This window comes from Cariama cristata, unplaced genomic scaffold, assembly GCF_000690535.1.
Source record: "Cariama cristata isolate BGI_N322 unplaced genomic scaffold, ASM69053v1 scaffold31665, whole genome shotgun sequence".
Classification (NCBI taxonomy): Eukaryota; Metazoa; Chordata; class Aves; order Cariamiformes; family Cariamidae; genus Cariama; species Cariama cristata.
The window spans coordinates 1-13,572 of NW_009617426.1; the positions used below are offsets into that span (position 1 = coordinate 1).

The 13,572-nt window shown below is 40.1% G+C and overlaps 1 protein-coding gene across 1 annotated transcript; it reads left to right on the forward strand.

The window, feature by feature from the left end:
• The first annotated feature begins 26 nt into the window (after positions 1-26).
• LOC104161940 (chromosome unknown open reading frame, human C3orf38) lies at positions 27-12,963 on the forward strand. Its single transcript, XM_009700532.1, is given in 4 exon segments — positions 27-108; positions 1,071-1,291; positions 4,986-5,578; positions 12,885-12,963. Coding segments are annotated over 4 exon segments (975 nt in total).
• The last annotated feature ends 609 nt before the right edge of the window (positions 12,964-13,572 follow it).

The window sequence follows — 13,572 nt, forward strand, 5'->3', positions numbered from 1 at the left end:
TGCCCCGGGTGTGGGGCTGTGGCGAAATGTGCAGCTGCGTTTTGTCCCGTCGTCGCTGTCGGGAGGCTTTTTCTCCAGCGGGCCTGCCTGCACCCGAGCGGCACCGGGGTGCGGCTGCCGAGAGCCTGGGGTTGGTTTGGGGCAAGGAGCTTGCGGCTGCCTGCGGCTCCCCCCCGTCGTTCTTCAAAAAAAACGCAGACTTTCAGATCTCGAGCAGTTCTTGTTCTCTGTCAGACCAGCCAGCCCCCGTGAGCTTCGTGCCCTGTTAGTGTTTAAAAACATACTGAAAGCTCCAGTGTTTCTTGCTATTTGCGTTAATGACGTTTGCTTTCAGGTTTTGAAAGGGTAAACCACAAATCTAACACTGAACTTAATTCTTTGTAGAACGGAGCGCTTTCAGGTGTGACCATCCCCCGTCACTTTGTAGACATTGAAATTTGTTTCGTAAAACTTAATTCTGTATGTGAGTTACCTGAGGCCACTCAGTATATTGCCCTGAAATACACTCATCCAAAAACTTTGAATACGTTTCACATGATATAACTCAGACCTGTGAGATTTACCAAACACTTTTCTTAAAAAGGTCTTACGCTTGTAGTTTTTCTTCTTGCCTTTTTTAATCTCCTTTTTGCAGTGGTTGTAGGTTATATTAAAAGATGGTAACTTTTTTCTTGAAGCACTTGAAGTTTCTAAACAGCTTGAAAATACTTGAAGAATGTTAGTAATTTCATTTGAAAGAAAAAGTTGCATCCTTTTCCTCAAGCTCAAATAATACATACTAAGTTCCAGGCAGTCATCGATAGTGGAAGTAGGGATTACAAGGTAGCAAAGTCTTCAGTAAAGACAGCACCGTTATTTAAAAGTGTTCCTAAGTCTCTGGGTATCTTCTGTGTCTAATATGATTATTAGGTCAGATTTCAGTTTGTAAACAAACTTTTAAGTCTTTGCATTTCATTTAGGCTTGTCTTGTACTGCGTTTGGAGGTACTGGTCAGGAGTTTAAGAAATGACGTAGGTTTGGGTTTTAATTCTGAGAGAAGCAACTGCTAACTTAAATTTCTTTACCTGCAGCAGCCATTCAGGCCATTTTGGTTTACAGCCAAAGTGCAGAAGAGCTCTTGAAGCGCAGAAAAGTCTATCGAGAAATAATTTTTAAGTATTTGGCAGCACAAGGAATTCCAGTGCCTCCTTCTTCTGAGAAACATCTACTCATTGATCGTGTAAAACAGTACTGGAGTGGGAAGCTCACAACACGTGCCTCAGAGTCAGGGGAGAGAAAACCACACGCAGAGGTGAGTGCTGCTTTCTGAAAGATCTGAGGATGCTTAGCAGGATAACCAGTGTAAGTGTTCCAACGTGCATCCAAAATGTGGCTCTCCACTGTATTTAGGAAGGTACTGATTCTCTTTAACTCTTTGTTTGTTTGTGTTTGGTTTTTTGTTTGGTTGGTTTTTTAATTACATCATTTGAAGGTGTCTGTGCCAGCGAATCACTCGCAGAGCACAGTCTTCTGCTCTGTCTTGCAAAGTATACGAGTGCATTTGAACTCCAAGGTGTGGGGTCTTCTCCGTGCTTTTAATTTATACGTTGTACTGTAAGCTAAAATAGAGGGTATTCACAAATAATTCTGTGGATTCAAGAACAACTGAAAACAATGTTAATAGTACAGAAACGCTGCATAGCCCCTTGTCATTTTTTTAATGTGGTGAATCTTCTTAAACTTTTGGTATAGATCTGGAATTTCCAGTCATCCTCCAGCCACACCAGGCACTACTGATACAGTTGGTAGGGCACATCCCAGAGCAGAGCAAAGAGATGCTGTCGATAGTAGATCATAGGGCAAAACCAGCTGTCGGACTGTGGTCTAAAATGTTGCAGAGGAGGGAGGGAATGGAGAGAAAACTGCCTTCTTGTAAGCGGCCTTGATCTCCTTCTGGAGACAGTGCAATCAAAGTAGCACTGTCTGTAAGCTGTTTTCCTTATTACCGCTTGCAGGTAGAGTGCAGAATGGAGTTTAGTGAATTTCTATATTGTTGAAATGTAAAGTTTGTAGCAGTGCCAAGTCCGTGTCATTTTTTTTCCCCCTTAGTATTAGTAACACTTAATACAGTATAACTAAATATGTTTTGGCAATTATAAGGTATTTTGAAGGTCAAAATTTTGACGTTTAGCAAATCCTCGTGGTGCAATGAACTTTCAGTGGTTTATTTGTCTTGGATCTTTACCACGTAGTTCTAAATAGCCACCTTGCTCTTTCCAGTGCTGTACTTCAGAGACCTAACGGGCAACAGCCCCACCAGCTGGACTGCTGGAGCTCTGGCGGGGCTGATCACCGACTGCACTGAGATTTCGCTCAGGGGTTAACTGATGAGAATTATGATTTAGCTGAGAATTGTTTTCAAACGTATTTTTTTTTCTGTGTACATACTTGGGGGGGAAAAAAAAAGTTTCTCTTGCAAGAGCACTGCCCAAGTATTAGCCCATAGCAAAGTTTTATGATTGAAGGTAAGTGAATTAAAGTCTCCCAAGTACTGAAAACACAAAGAATGAGCAATTAATCTGGTTTATTTATCACGTACATCTTTCTTTGCCTTTGTTTTCTCTTAATTCTTGTGACCCTCACCATTTTGAAGCAATGGGTAGGATGAACCTACGTAACAGAATTAGAAATTAATTACAGTTTATTGTGAAACAAATACAGCATTTCTATATAGAAGTCTCCAAACTTTTCATACTTGATACTTACTTAAAACATGCTTAATTTAGTACTTACTAGACTTCAATGTCAGCAAACCTGATGTTTGATTTATTTCTAAAAGTCTTGCTGTCAAGTTGGAAATACTGAAAAGCCCTACAAAGTAACTGTACGTTTAGTTCTTGTTCAAAAACTCATCACCTTTCAGTTGGAGGTCATGTATCTTTACATTGGAAAGTTTGGATGATTTTTTTCTTAAGTAAAAAAAAAATCTTACCTATTGTAAGAGAAAGCAGAGGATAAACAAACTACGTATGTACAAATTAAATAGGCTCACAGAACTGTTTCTTGAGCATCCCATTGTTGCCTTTTACAGTGATGCTTCCTTTAGAAAGAAGTGTCCTCTAAACCAAATGTGATTTTATAATCAACTTAAAAACCTGTCTAAAATATCCAATTGCTAAGCAACTTGTTTCCTAAATGTTTGTGCTTAAATTCTGCTTTTCTTCTGCATGTAGTTGCAGACATACCAAGAATTCAACTGCAAGGAATAGATTTTCTTCTTAGCTTGACCAATAATAGTGTCAAAAAAATCTTACTGCTTACTTTGTTGCAGTGCGTATTTAGTGATACAACACTTGGAGTGGTTTGTCACTCTCTTCTGATACGATTCTAATAACGTGATCGTTGGTTCCTCACTGATACTTGCTTTTGCTACTTACTGTGAATTGGGCTTCGAAACTGTATACCCACCACTCTGTTGTCAGTCTCAGCAACCCGTCATTACATTTAAATATTATTTTGAAGTATTTCTTATTCCCCCTACCTCTTAGATGTATTTTAGGAGTGTGTGTCTGTCATTTTCTGTAAAACGAGGAAAAAAAGGGCACAAGTGGCTTGTCCATAACCTATGGGGAACTAGTGGAAGATGTGTTTTGAGTAGTTTCATCTTTTCTTTCCCTGGCCCATTCTTCTCTAAGTCTTCCAGACAAGACAAGAATCTTTGAGCCTTTTCAAATTATTCTTTGAAGGTCTGGCTGTCTGCTAGCAACGTTTTCTTTGTCTCATTACTTACAAATACTTTCTCACCAGATTCAGTGTTGAACCAAGGATTTTATGGCAGTGTGAAGGAAGGGTTTTATGACAGGCCGAATGGAGTTGCCTTTATTCCCAGAGTACGCCTGTGCTGCTGTGTGAAAATCCCTGCAGCCCTCCTATCCCAGTGTCATATTTTCTCAGTCTGTTTTAAGGGGTCAGTTGTGCAATTAGAAGAGTAAGTGAGAGTCCTCAAGATTTTTGTCTATTTTGGAGGAGCAAAGGTAACATAAGTTACGGTTTTCTTTGATTTGCGCTCTTTTCCTATTAGAACTATGGTGAAGACTACAAACATCACTCATGAAAGCGACCAAGCATTTTTTGGATGATTTTTGGCAGTCTTGCTGCCAAACAGGGCTAAATTCAGGCGCATGATCTGATGGAGAAAAAGTTCTCGAACACATTAATTCTTTGGGTTTCAGTCCTTCCTGGAATAGTTGTGCATTTTGTTAGCGTATTCCACTGAAGTAGGTAAAATACCCCCATAAATCAGAAGTATTCTGTCAGCTTCAGCTATTAGGATGCACATATTCAAAAAGGTGATTTCCTGGTAGGTACCGTGTGTTCTTGTCAACTATATGAAGATGCAGAAACCAACACAATTCACCAAATTAAAAGGTACCAAAAAGAAGAGACTGAAGGCAACATGAAACAGGAAAAATCTGTCAACATAATTGCTTATTGATAAGCACTTTTTAGTAAATTGATATGCCTTCATATGAGATTCGCTTTTCAGGTTGGATCTGTATCCTTCTTGTTTTTCTGTAACTTTCTTTTGGAAATATAAAGGCTAGTAAGAAGTTACTAACCCAGGCACTTTTTACTCAGCAGAAATTTTGTCTCTTGATGTGAGAACCCTGGTCTCATGGAAGTTGTTCAAAAATCCTTCCCCTGCTGTTTTTCAGTAGAACCAGGATTTTCTGCTTTGTTTATAAATGTAGATGAAGACAAAGCTGAAGGACTATTCTAACTGTAATTCAAAGAACCTACCCTGATTCTCTAGATAAGATAATCATGGTCTTAAAAATAAATGAGATTTTACTTTGTTGTTTTTCTTCAGGCACTCTGTCTTATAACACTTGAAGAAGACTTAGGATGCTTAAAATAAGTATTTACACGATTTTATGTTGTTCTAAGTGGTAATCTCGCATGCTAAGGCTAAATAATTCTAAGAAAAAAAATGTGCTTGATTGCAGAGTCATGGAGAGAGACAAAAGTCAGCACAAGATGACATTCGTAATCTAGGAGAAGAATTCTGTCAATGGTTCTTTGAACTCCTGAATTCTCAACATCCCCTGGGAGTAAAATCTGAAGAAAGATGGGGACCACAGCATTTTTGGGAGGACGCCAAAATGAAGTTCTGTTACAACACATTAGAAAAAAACATGGAAGAATATGTTGGTGCAGAAATGGTGAGCCTTCGTCTGCTCTCCTTAGTTAAAGAAGAATATCTTCTCTTCAACCCTAATTTGCATGCCAATGGACTGAAATGTGCCATGTCTCGACATGGGTTAGTACTGGTAGCAGTGGCTGGCACCGTACATAGAGACAACACTTGTTTGGGCATCTTTGAGCAAATTTTTGGACTCATTAGCTGTCCCATTAGGGAGAATACCTGGAAAATAAAAGTTGTGAATCTTAAAATAGTTGGGCAGAATGCTCTGGAGCCTGGGATGCAAATTGAAAAACCCTCCGTAAAATATGAGTCAAACCAACTGGAAGAGTTGTATGATGGGAAAGAACTGACTGTTTGAACTTCAGAAATTCTGAGCAATTTTTTCGTGACTGGGTGAGGGGGGGATGGTTGCAGCCACGTGATGTTGTCTCTTCTTTTGAGTCAGATTTGCTGGATGACAAACTGAGATAGAGAGTCTAAAATATTAACACAGGTGATGCTTCTGGGCACCTTTCCAAGAGCTAACAAATATTTCAGAGTGTTACTTTAGATTTTGTACTCTAGTTAGGAATGGAGTTAGTTTGGTTATTCTTGGTTACAAAACATGGTTACATTTAAATACGGGTTGGCAGCAGTATGTGATGAACTAGATGACTTGGAGTTCACAAACCGCAGGTTGCTTCTCTTCAGGTCACCAGTTTAAACTCTTATCTGAGCGGTAACAGGAAATCATTGCATCTCGCCTTTTGAAATTGGGATTGGCGAGTGTCTAAATGGACATCGAAGTCCCAAGAAAACCATCTGCAGCTTGAGGAGATTATGGAGAGAACAGACAAAATACTGTGAATGGAGACTGCTGCCGTTTATGGTTCTGTCACTGAACAGCAGAAGCAGTTTAATGAAACAATGCAGGGAATTTAGCATTGTTGAAGTCTTTTTTTTTTTTTTTTTTTTTCTTTCTTTTGGGTTAATAACTTCCTTTCCTTTTGCCTTATGGGTTCAACCTTGTAATAAACACAGACAAACTCTCTGTTGTTGTATCTGTGTCCCCAAGCAGACAAATTTGAGATGGTTGCCCAGGCATCCATTTCTAGCACTGACTGTCTTGGATCAAGTAGTTGATTTCATGACTGACGGCAGCACTGTATGAACCAAATGCTTTGATAATTATTTTGTATATACTTACACCAGAGTTTTTAATATAATTGTTGTGATTTTTGTATGTTTTCTCAAAATGAGAATTTTATATATTTTGAGCTGCTTCATTGCATTGACTAGAAGTCAGTTTGTTAACACTGGGCAGTTATGATGACAGGTGATACTAAATAAATAATCCAATTACTACTAAATAATGGAAATTATTGCTATTGTAGAACTTGATTATTTTTTTACCTTTTTTTTTAATTTATAAGGGATTAGAGGTGAAATGAGATGGAAAGTTCCTTTTCTGCAGCTTGCTTGGATTGTTTGTGAGTTTTGTTTTAATTGTATAGCTTCTCCAATACAAGTTGTGAAAATGGAAATGTTCCCTGTAACATATCAAAACCAAAAGAACTGTTCCCATGTTTGTCAAAGACGACAAATAGTAAAATTATGGGTAGTTGAGGGGAAAAGAGAAGATTCAGGTATGCACAGAACTGATTTTTATGAACAGTCTGAATCTTGAGTTCTCTTAGAAAATTTTAAAAATAATTTCTTTTCTAAGCAAAAGTTCAAATACTGTGTTGGAATGTTCTTTCCCAATAAACAGTCGAATTGTGGCTTCTTCAGCTACTGGTGTATAATAAATAAAAATCAACCCAAATTTAAAATTCAGAAGAAGCAGTGTCCTTGTATGTGTTGAGAATTGCTTTCCTCTTCAGGTGAGGACAAAAACCTACCTAAAGGCCTAAATGGGTACCTTGTCAACATTCAGTATGACAGTCTGTAATTCAACTAAATATTTTGTCGTTTGCAGAACTGTACTTTGTAACTGGCAGCATAGCTACTACGTTAGTCAGTGTGTTAAATGGGAACATGACTAAGGGTGTAGTTCTTGTTACTGCTTTAAGCTGATGTGGTGCGGGCAGTCCCCTTCCTCCACTCAGGTACGCGTCCTCGCTTCCTTCTTGTATCGGCATTGGTGCTTGTCCTAACTCTGAACGAGAGGGAGTGGGGACTGATCCAAATGGAAACTAACGGGTTGTCAGAAACCCTTCCAGCTGATCAGCTCTGTAAGAAGGCTCCCTGGAGGCATTTCATAGGTGTAGACTGGTGCTTAGAGACATGGTTTAGTGGTGGACTTGGCCGTGCTAGGTTTACGGTTGGACTCGATGATCTAAAAGGTCCTTTCCAACCTAAATGATTCTATGATTCTAAGGCTGGCCACACCAGTGCTAGCGTCAGCTTGAGGAACAAAGATGAGAATTTGCTTTTTGTGCTGACAACCCGAATTTCTGTGGGATTAAGCAAGTGATCAAATAGCAGCCCTGGTTAATTCTTACATTCTAAATGTTTATGCTTGATAACTTCAATATACTGAATACAAGGAGCATTGTGGTAAATCAGCTTTTTACTACGGCTGGAACCTAATGAACTTGTCCTTACTCCTGCAGTTCTCCTACACAAAGTATACAAGACCGTGTTAAATTGTCACAGCCTTGGGACCTCTGTGTAAATCCCTATTCTGTTCCAGGGTGGCGTAGGAGCTGTAAGATTTCCTGATGACCTGTTGGTGCAGTTGCTGCTCCTGCATTGTTGATCAGGCTGTTAAGAATCTGCATACATTAATCTGTGCTCATTAGCTGCTGAATGATAACGGATTTTTGCAGCAGTGTTCACGGGTTACTTCAGTTTGTAGTTACCAAGGAGCGGCTGGTATGGGGAGTTGATGGCTGCTGCTGCAAAATGCAGGAACCAGTACAGTATCTGCTCTTTACAATCTCACCACCTGAATATTTGGTAGGCGCTGACAGTCATCTGATGCTGAGTAACTGTGGTTTTGCAGTTACTAACCGGTAAGAGTTTTTATCCCGTGATACACCTTCCTCTTTTTCTCCCAGGCCTGCATTCCCTCTTTCAAAAGCATACTCATCTCTTCTAAATGCATTTTATTTCCACTTGAAAAAAGGATTCCAGTTTTATAATGGTTCTTTGAGTTCTGCATCTTGCCAGGAGGCAGAACTGGGTTTTGAAAGCTGCTGCCCGACCAGTTGGCACGGGCTGACCTGTTGGCAGTCAGGTTGTAGGGGAGGCGGAGAGGCAGCAATGCCTCTGCTCCTCGACATTTCGGGTAGGTAGGAGCATGTTCATCTTGTGCCACATGAGAGTTGTGAGGTCGTAGCTTCAGTACTGCACCACAGGATATCACAGATATTTTTCTGGTGTTCTGATTACTGCTTATAGTAAGTATCCTCACTGGGAGTTCAGAATTCAATTTTCAAATTGTTGTCACGTTCAGAATTTTTTTTAAGAGTAGAAAAATAGTAACTGCAGGGTGAATTTGAGAAGGTACTTTTAGCTTAACCTTGACTTTGAGGAAAATGTTAGGACTTGTTTAAATGGAGGACAGCCAAAAAACTTGAAATATTTATGGAATTGATTTCATCACTGCCTCTAGATGCTGCTCTTCAGAGCTGAAGTAACTTCTAGTTGGTTTACCTTTGGAAACATGGCCATTTTAGTTGCATTTAGGAGATTCAAAAAAATTAAATAAAACTTGTTTAAAATTGTTTTCAGTTTTCCTCTGTATCACTATTTAGTCAAGGCTCAAGACAAGTATTTTCAGTAGCAGTTTCATATGTCTATCACTACTACTTAAGCTCAAATGCTAAATTTATATTTTATAGATCTATCTCTGGAAAGTAATTTGATAGTAAGTGAAATACTGACTTGCAGCAAAGCAGGCAGAACTTTCTGAATTGTATAAATGTGAAACAGTGGAAATTGTGACTCTCTGTTCTATTTTCTATTCAGCCACACCAGACGGATTTAATTTCTTTTTGTCTCTGAAGTAGGAAGCTTGAATGTCTTAAAGGAATGTATGAGCAGAACCTCTGTGATCATGCAGGCCAGCTACCTTACTGCAGGTTATGCTGTATGGCTTTGGCTGGGCTTGCTCTCTTTATGCAGGAGAAGAAAAGTAATCACAAGCAGACCTTACACAGAGCATTAAACGAGTTCTGACTTGTGTCTGTGGTCTAAATATCCAGCAGTGCTCAATTGCATGTGATTTTGTCAAACTTGTAATGGTAATGAAAGAAATGTGCTTTCTTTGGATGCTCACTTCCTCCATGAAATTGAATTTTTAAGCGTATCTAGGAATTTGTAAAAGGTGTCTAATATTCTTCATCTGTGTCCTGCGTGCTTAGTAATCCTAGGAGGGTATCTTAAGTTTGATGAGTAGTCTTCGTCAAAATACTTTCTAGGTTGTATTTTGTCCCCTTATAAATTGCAAAGGTGGATGAACATTGCCTTTGCAGACTCCACTGTCTGTTTTTCTTAATGTTTCATAATGTACCGTTAAGCGAGCTGTCAGTTTTACTGATTCCTACATCCAGTTCCCTGAACTTAAAAACCCCAATGCTTATTTCGAATACCCTTTCAAAAGGTGTGGATTCTTCATTGCTGCTGGAAAGACTATTTCACATCTCAGATTAGCTTTAGTTTATTAGTTCACAGATTTATTATAATATACTCTGGTGATGGCTGCAGAAGTAGCTCAGTTGTTAAACCATTGGATTAAGGAAAACGGAATTGTGATAGTTTTCTCACCTGAAATGATTGCAAGCAATAGCATTTCTCACATTGGCTGCAGCGTACCAACAGCCCTCTTCACGTTATCTTAATCGAAATTAGGCGGGATAGAAATGACCTTTCCCTGCTAAGCAGTCAATGAAAGCACGGGCTCTTAATTCTGTAGGGGGTCGGGATGCCTTCAGAAGCATGTAGATCTCCTAATTAGTAGTTGTTATTTTGAAACGGGAAGCTAAGAGGACGTTGGACACTAAATGCTGCTAAGGACATTTCTTCCAGCTGAGGGTCATGCTGGCTTTGCAGATCAGACGTAAAGCCTGCTGTAGGAGGTGGGGGCATGTCGATGGCTGCAGGAGAATCAGCTCGGCTAACCCATCTTCTGCTCCCGTGGTTGAACAGAAGATGCTTGTGCTGTGTTTTTTCAGAAGAGGCTGTAGGAAACTGTCTTAATGCAGTAGACCTCATAGGCATGGATTTTATGCTTTTCAAATAGTCTGAATTTGACTTTGTTGGTAAAATTTTTACTAACTTTTTTGGTGGTTGAAATAATTTACATGTCAAATTGCTTTTTGTGGCCTGTAGCTGAAAACTGTTTTGATATGAATTATATAATTGTTTAAAGAAAACAACAGATCTAAAGATGGTGATGGAATGTGTAGAGTAAGTTCATCTGACAGAGCGATGCCAGGCAGTAACCGGTGGCAGAAGAAATCCTAGTGTTAGAAAATGTGAAAGGTGATCGCAGCAGCAAGACTGTACCGTTGCAGAGTGCTGTATGTTTACCCTCGCTGTATATTTTTTTAAATGCGAAGATCTAATATTACATATACTGTGCAAATGCAGCTACTTTGCTAGCATGATATTACTGGGAACTGCAGCGATTTCTTGTTACTGGTCTTCAAGCATCACCTGCTGCAGTATGGTTTTTTAGCTTGTGGCTAATTTCTTGAACTCTTCAAACTAAACTGAGAGAACTTGACAGGTTTAACTGTTATGTACGAAGAACTGGAGGAGAAGAATGTTTGCTTGAAATATTGATTTTTCTCTAATTCCCAGTTATTTTGGACAAATGTCACATACTGTTGACAAATTGGTTTTGAAGAGTCACAGATAGTAATTAGAGTGAGTCTACAGATGGATAAGTAATGCCACATTCTTGTTAGTTGTTTCCTGTAATGCATACTCATATTTGAAATGCAGTGTTGAGGCACAAGACCCTGAGTGACACAAGCAGCTAAATAAGGCGTTCCAGGTGATGAACTTTAGCATTTCTTTATTGTTCTGCTTTTATTTTTTTTCCTGTTCTAATTGCCTTTATTATGGCAGGAAATTTGCCATGTTCCCTTGTCACAAGGTGCTGCTGCTGCTTTCTGCACTGCTTGCTGTTTCTTGCAATCCCTTATCTGTCTTGATAGCTTGTTCTTTTTCCCCTACGTGTTTGAGAAGGGTAAATTCTGCAAGGTGATCAAGTTCTGTAGAAAGTGAAATACAGGCCTTCAGTAAAGAAAGCAAAAATCATAGCATTTGTCCTTTAGCTCATGCGTTGTGCTTCAGTGTTCAAAGGATTTTGGTTTTGAAGACTTACTGCAGATTGAAAGTTTCTTGTTTCAGGAAACAAAGTAGAAATCCTAAGTTAAATGTAGTGTTTCTCCCTCAGCTTGGAATTTACAGGAACTGCTGTCAACAACTGTTTTTCCAGATGTATTTTACTCTGAACTGTCAGGCTCTGGTTTCGAGTCTGATGTATTCACCAACGCAGAACGTAGGGCTCTCCTACCTTCTGTACAGTGAGGACACACTTACAGTGCAATTGGCAACTCAAATACTACTAATAGCAGGGACCGTAGTAGGCAGAGACTGGAAAGAGAGAAACTCATTTAGTCCACCCACCAGTAAAGACTGATAAAAGGTGGGTCAGTAAGGCAATTTATGTGGGCCCATGTGCAGAAAGGTTGGAGGACAAGCAGCTGGCAACTGATAGCTGTGACCACAGGAGTGCTTGCTGGAGTACCTCATTAGTTGAGGAGGGGAAGACATTAAAGAGCAGAATTTTATGCATACTGACAACACTTCCACTGGTGTTAAAATCTTTAATCTGAGATTTTGGGTTTCAGTTTGTGACTGATGTGAATTTAAGCCTCTCTACGGAAAGGTTAATTAGCCTGTATGCTGTGTAAGTAAACCTGGAATGCACAGCAATGCCAGTCGATTGCAAGGAATCCTTTTTTAAACTTCCAGCTCTTAGTAGTAGAAAGTAACAACCTCGTGTAACTGTAAGGGTAATAACAGTGCTATACTCATCCCTGCCCTGTCTGCAGGAGTTGCAGAGCCTTGGTTTAGTCCCAGCAGGCCTAATGGCCGTTTGGTGGCATCTGGTGGCAGATGCCTTGCTTGGCTGGAGTCCTGTGCTTGAAGAAACCATGCCCTGATGCAGGCACAAGCACTCGAGGCTTACTCTGGAGCCAGGGAAGTGGCTGTTTTATCCCTTTCCTTGCTGGCAATGAAATGGCCTGACATTGCCAGTGGCTTCCTTGCCTCGATCAAAAGGAAGGCATGAAGGCAAGCCCTCAGCCCTTGATAAGGATCTGAAGGATGTTTTAAAGATTTCGGCCCATCCCTGATGTCAAGCTGTGATATTCAGGAAACCTGTTGTTCTAGGGCTGTAAAGGGAAATGTTATGGTGATAAGGCGGCTTCCTGGAGATAAAATTTCAGCTGACTTGTTAACAAATGCATTTCTTTTGGCATCTGCTTCCCTACTTTTTTTTTTCCAGAATACTTAGCTGGAGTGGCTGGGATCCTGAAGGCAGCACAGTTACTCTTTCTCAATATTGCTTGTAGCTGCAGATCTTAATCACCTCTCAGGCCCAACAAGAGGAGGATGGCCCTCATTCAGAGGTAGTACACAGTCCTCTGCTGTCATGCTGTGTTCAAAGTGTACCTTTTTGTTTCTTTTTTCCCCCCAGGTTCCCCGATCCTTCTGAAAATGCCAAGGGAACAGCCAAATTAAGTATATTAGCAATTAAGTTTGAGCAGAGAAAGTAGACATGCCCAGCCCGTCACATGTTGCATAGAGTAGAATGAGAAGCAAGAAACTTCCTATCTTGCTTTGATAAACTTATAGAGAGAACAAAAATATAAAATTTATTGGGCTTGTTGCCAGTAGTAATTGCCCTTAGAGGGGCTCTTTAGAGATATGGCTTAGAACAAAGCAGAGGTTTTTGTGATGATAGTCTTATTTGTGTGGAAAGGCAATGGTTTGAGCTGTACTGGCTTCGGTTGTAAAATCGCAGTAAAAAGCATCCAGAAAGCCACTAACAGTCATTAGCTGTTAAAGCAGTTGTAGTTGTTTTTCATCTAGGTCGTTGCGCAGCTTGCCAGGCAGGTTTATGCAGTTAGAAAGGAGAGGGAGAACGGCACAGAGCCTGACGGTTCCTCCGTTCTGCTCTTTGGTCTGGTTGGCCCCCGCTGTGGAAGAGGCAGGCGTCTGCTGGAAGGAACAAGGGACGCGTAATTTGTGCACACCGGCCTCTTCTCGGCACTCTGAGAGCATATTTGCAAGGGGAATAACAACGTGGTGTACGTGCCGCCGTAAATCACTCATTTTAAAACCAGTAAAAACCAAAGCTGCTCATCTAGATGGGGTTTTGGTGC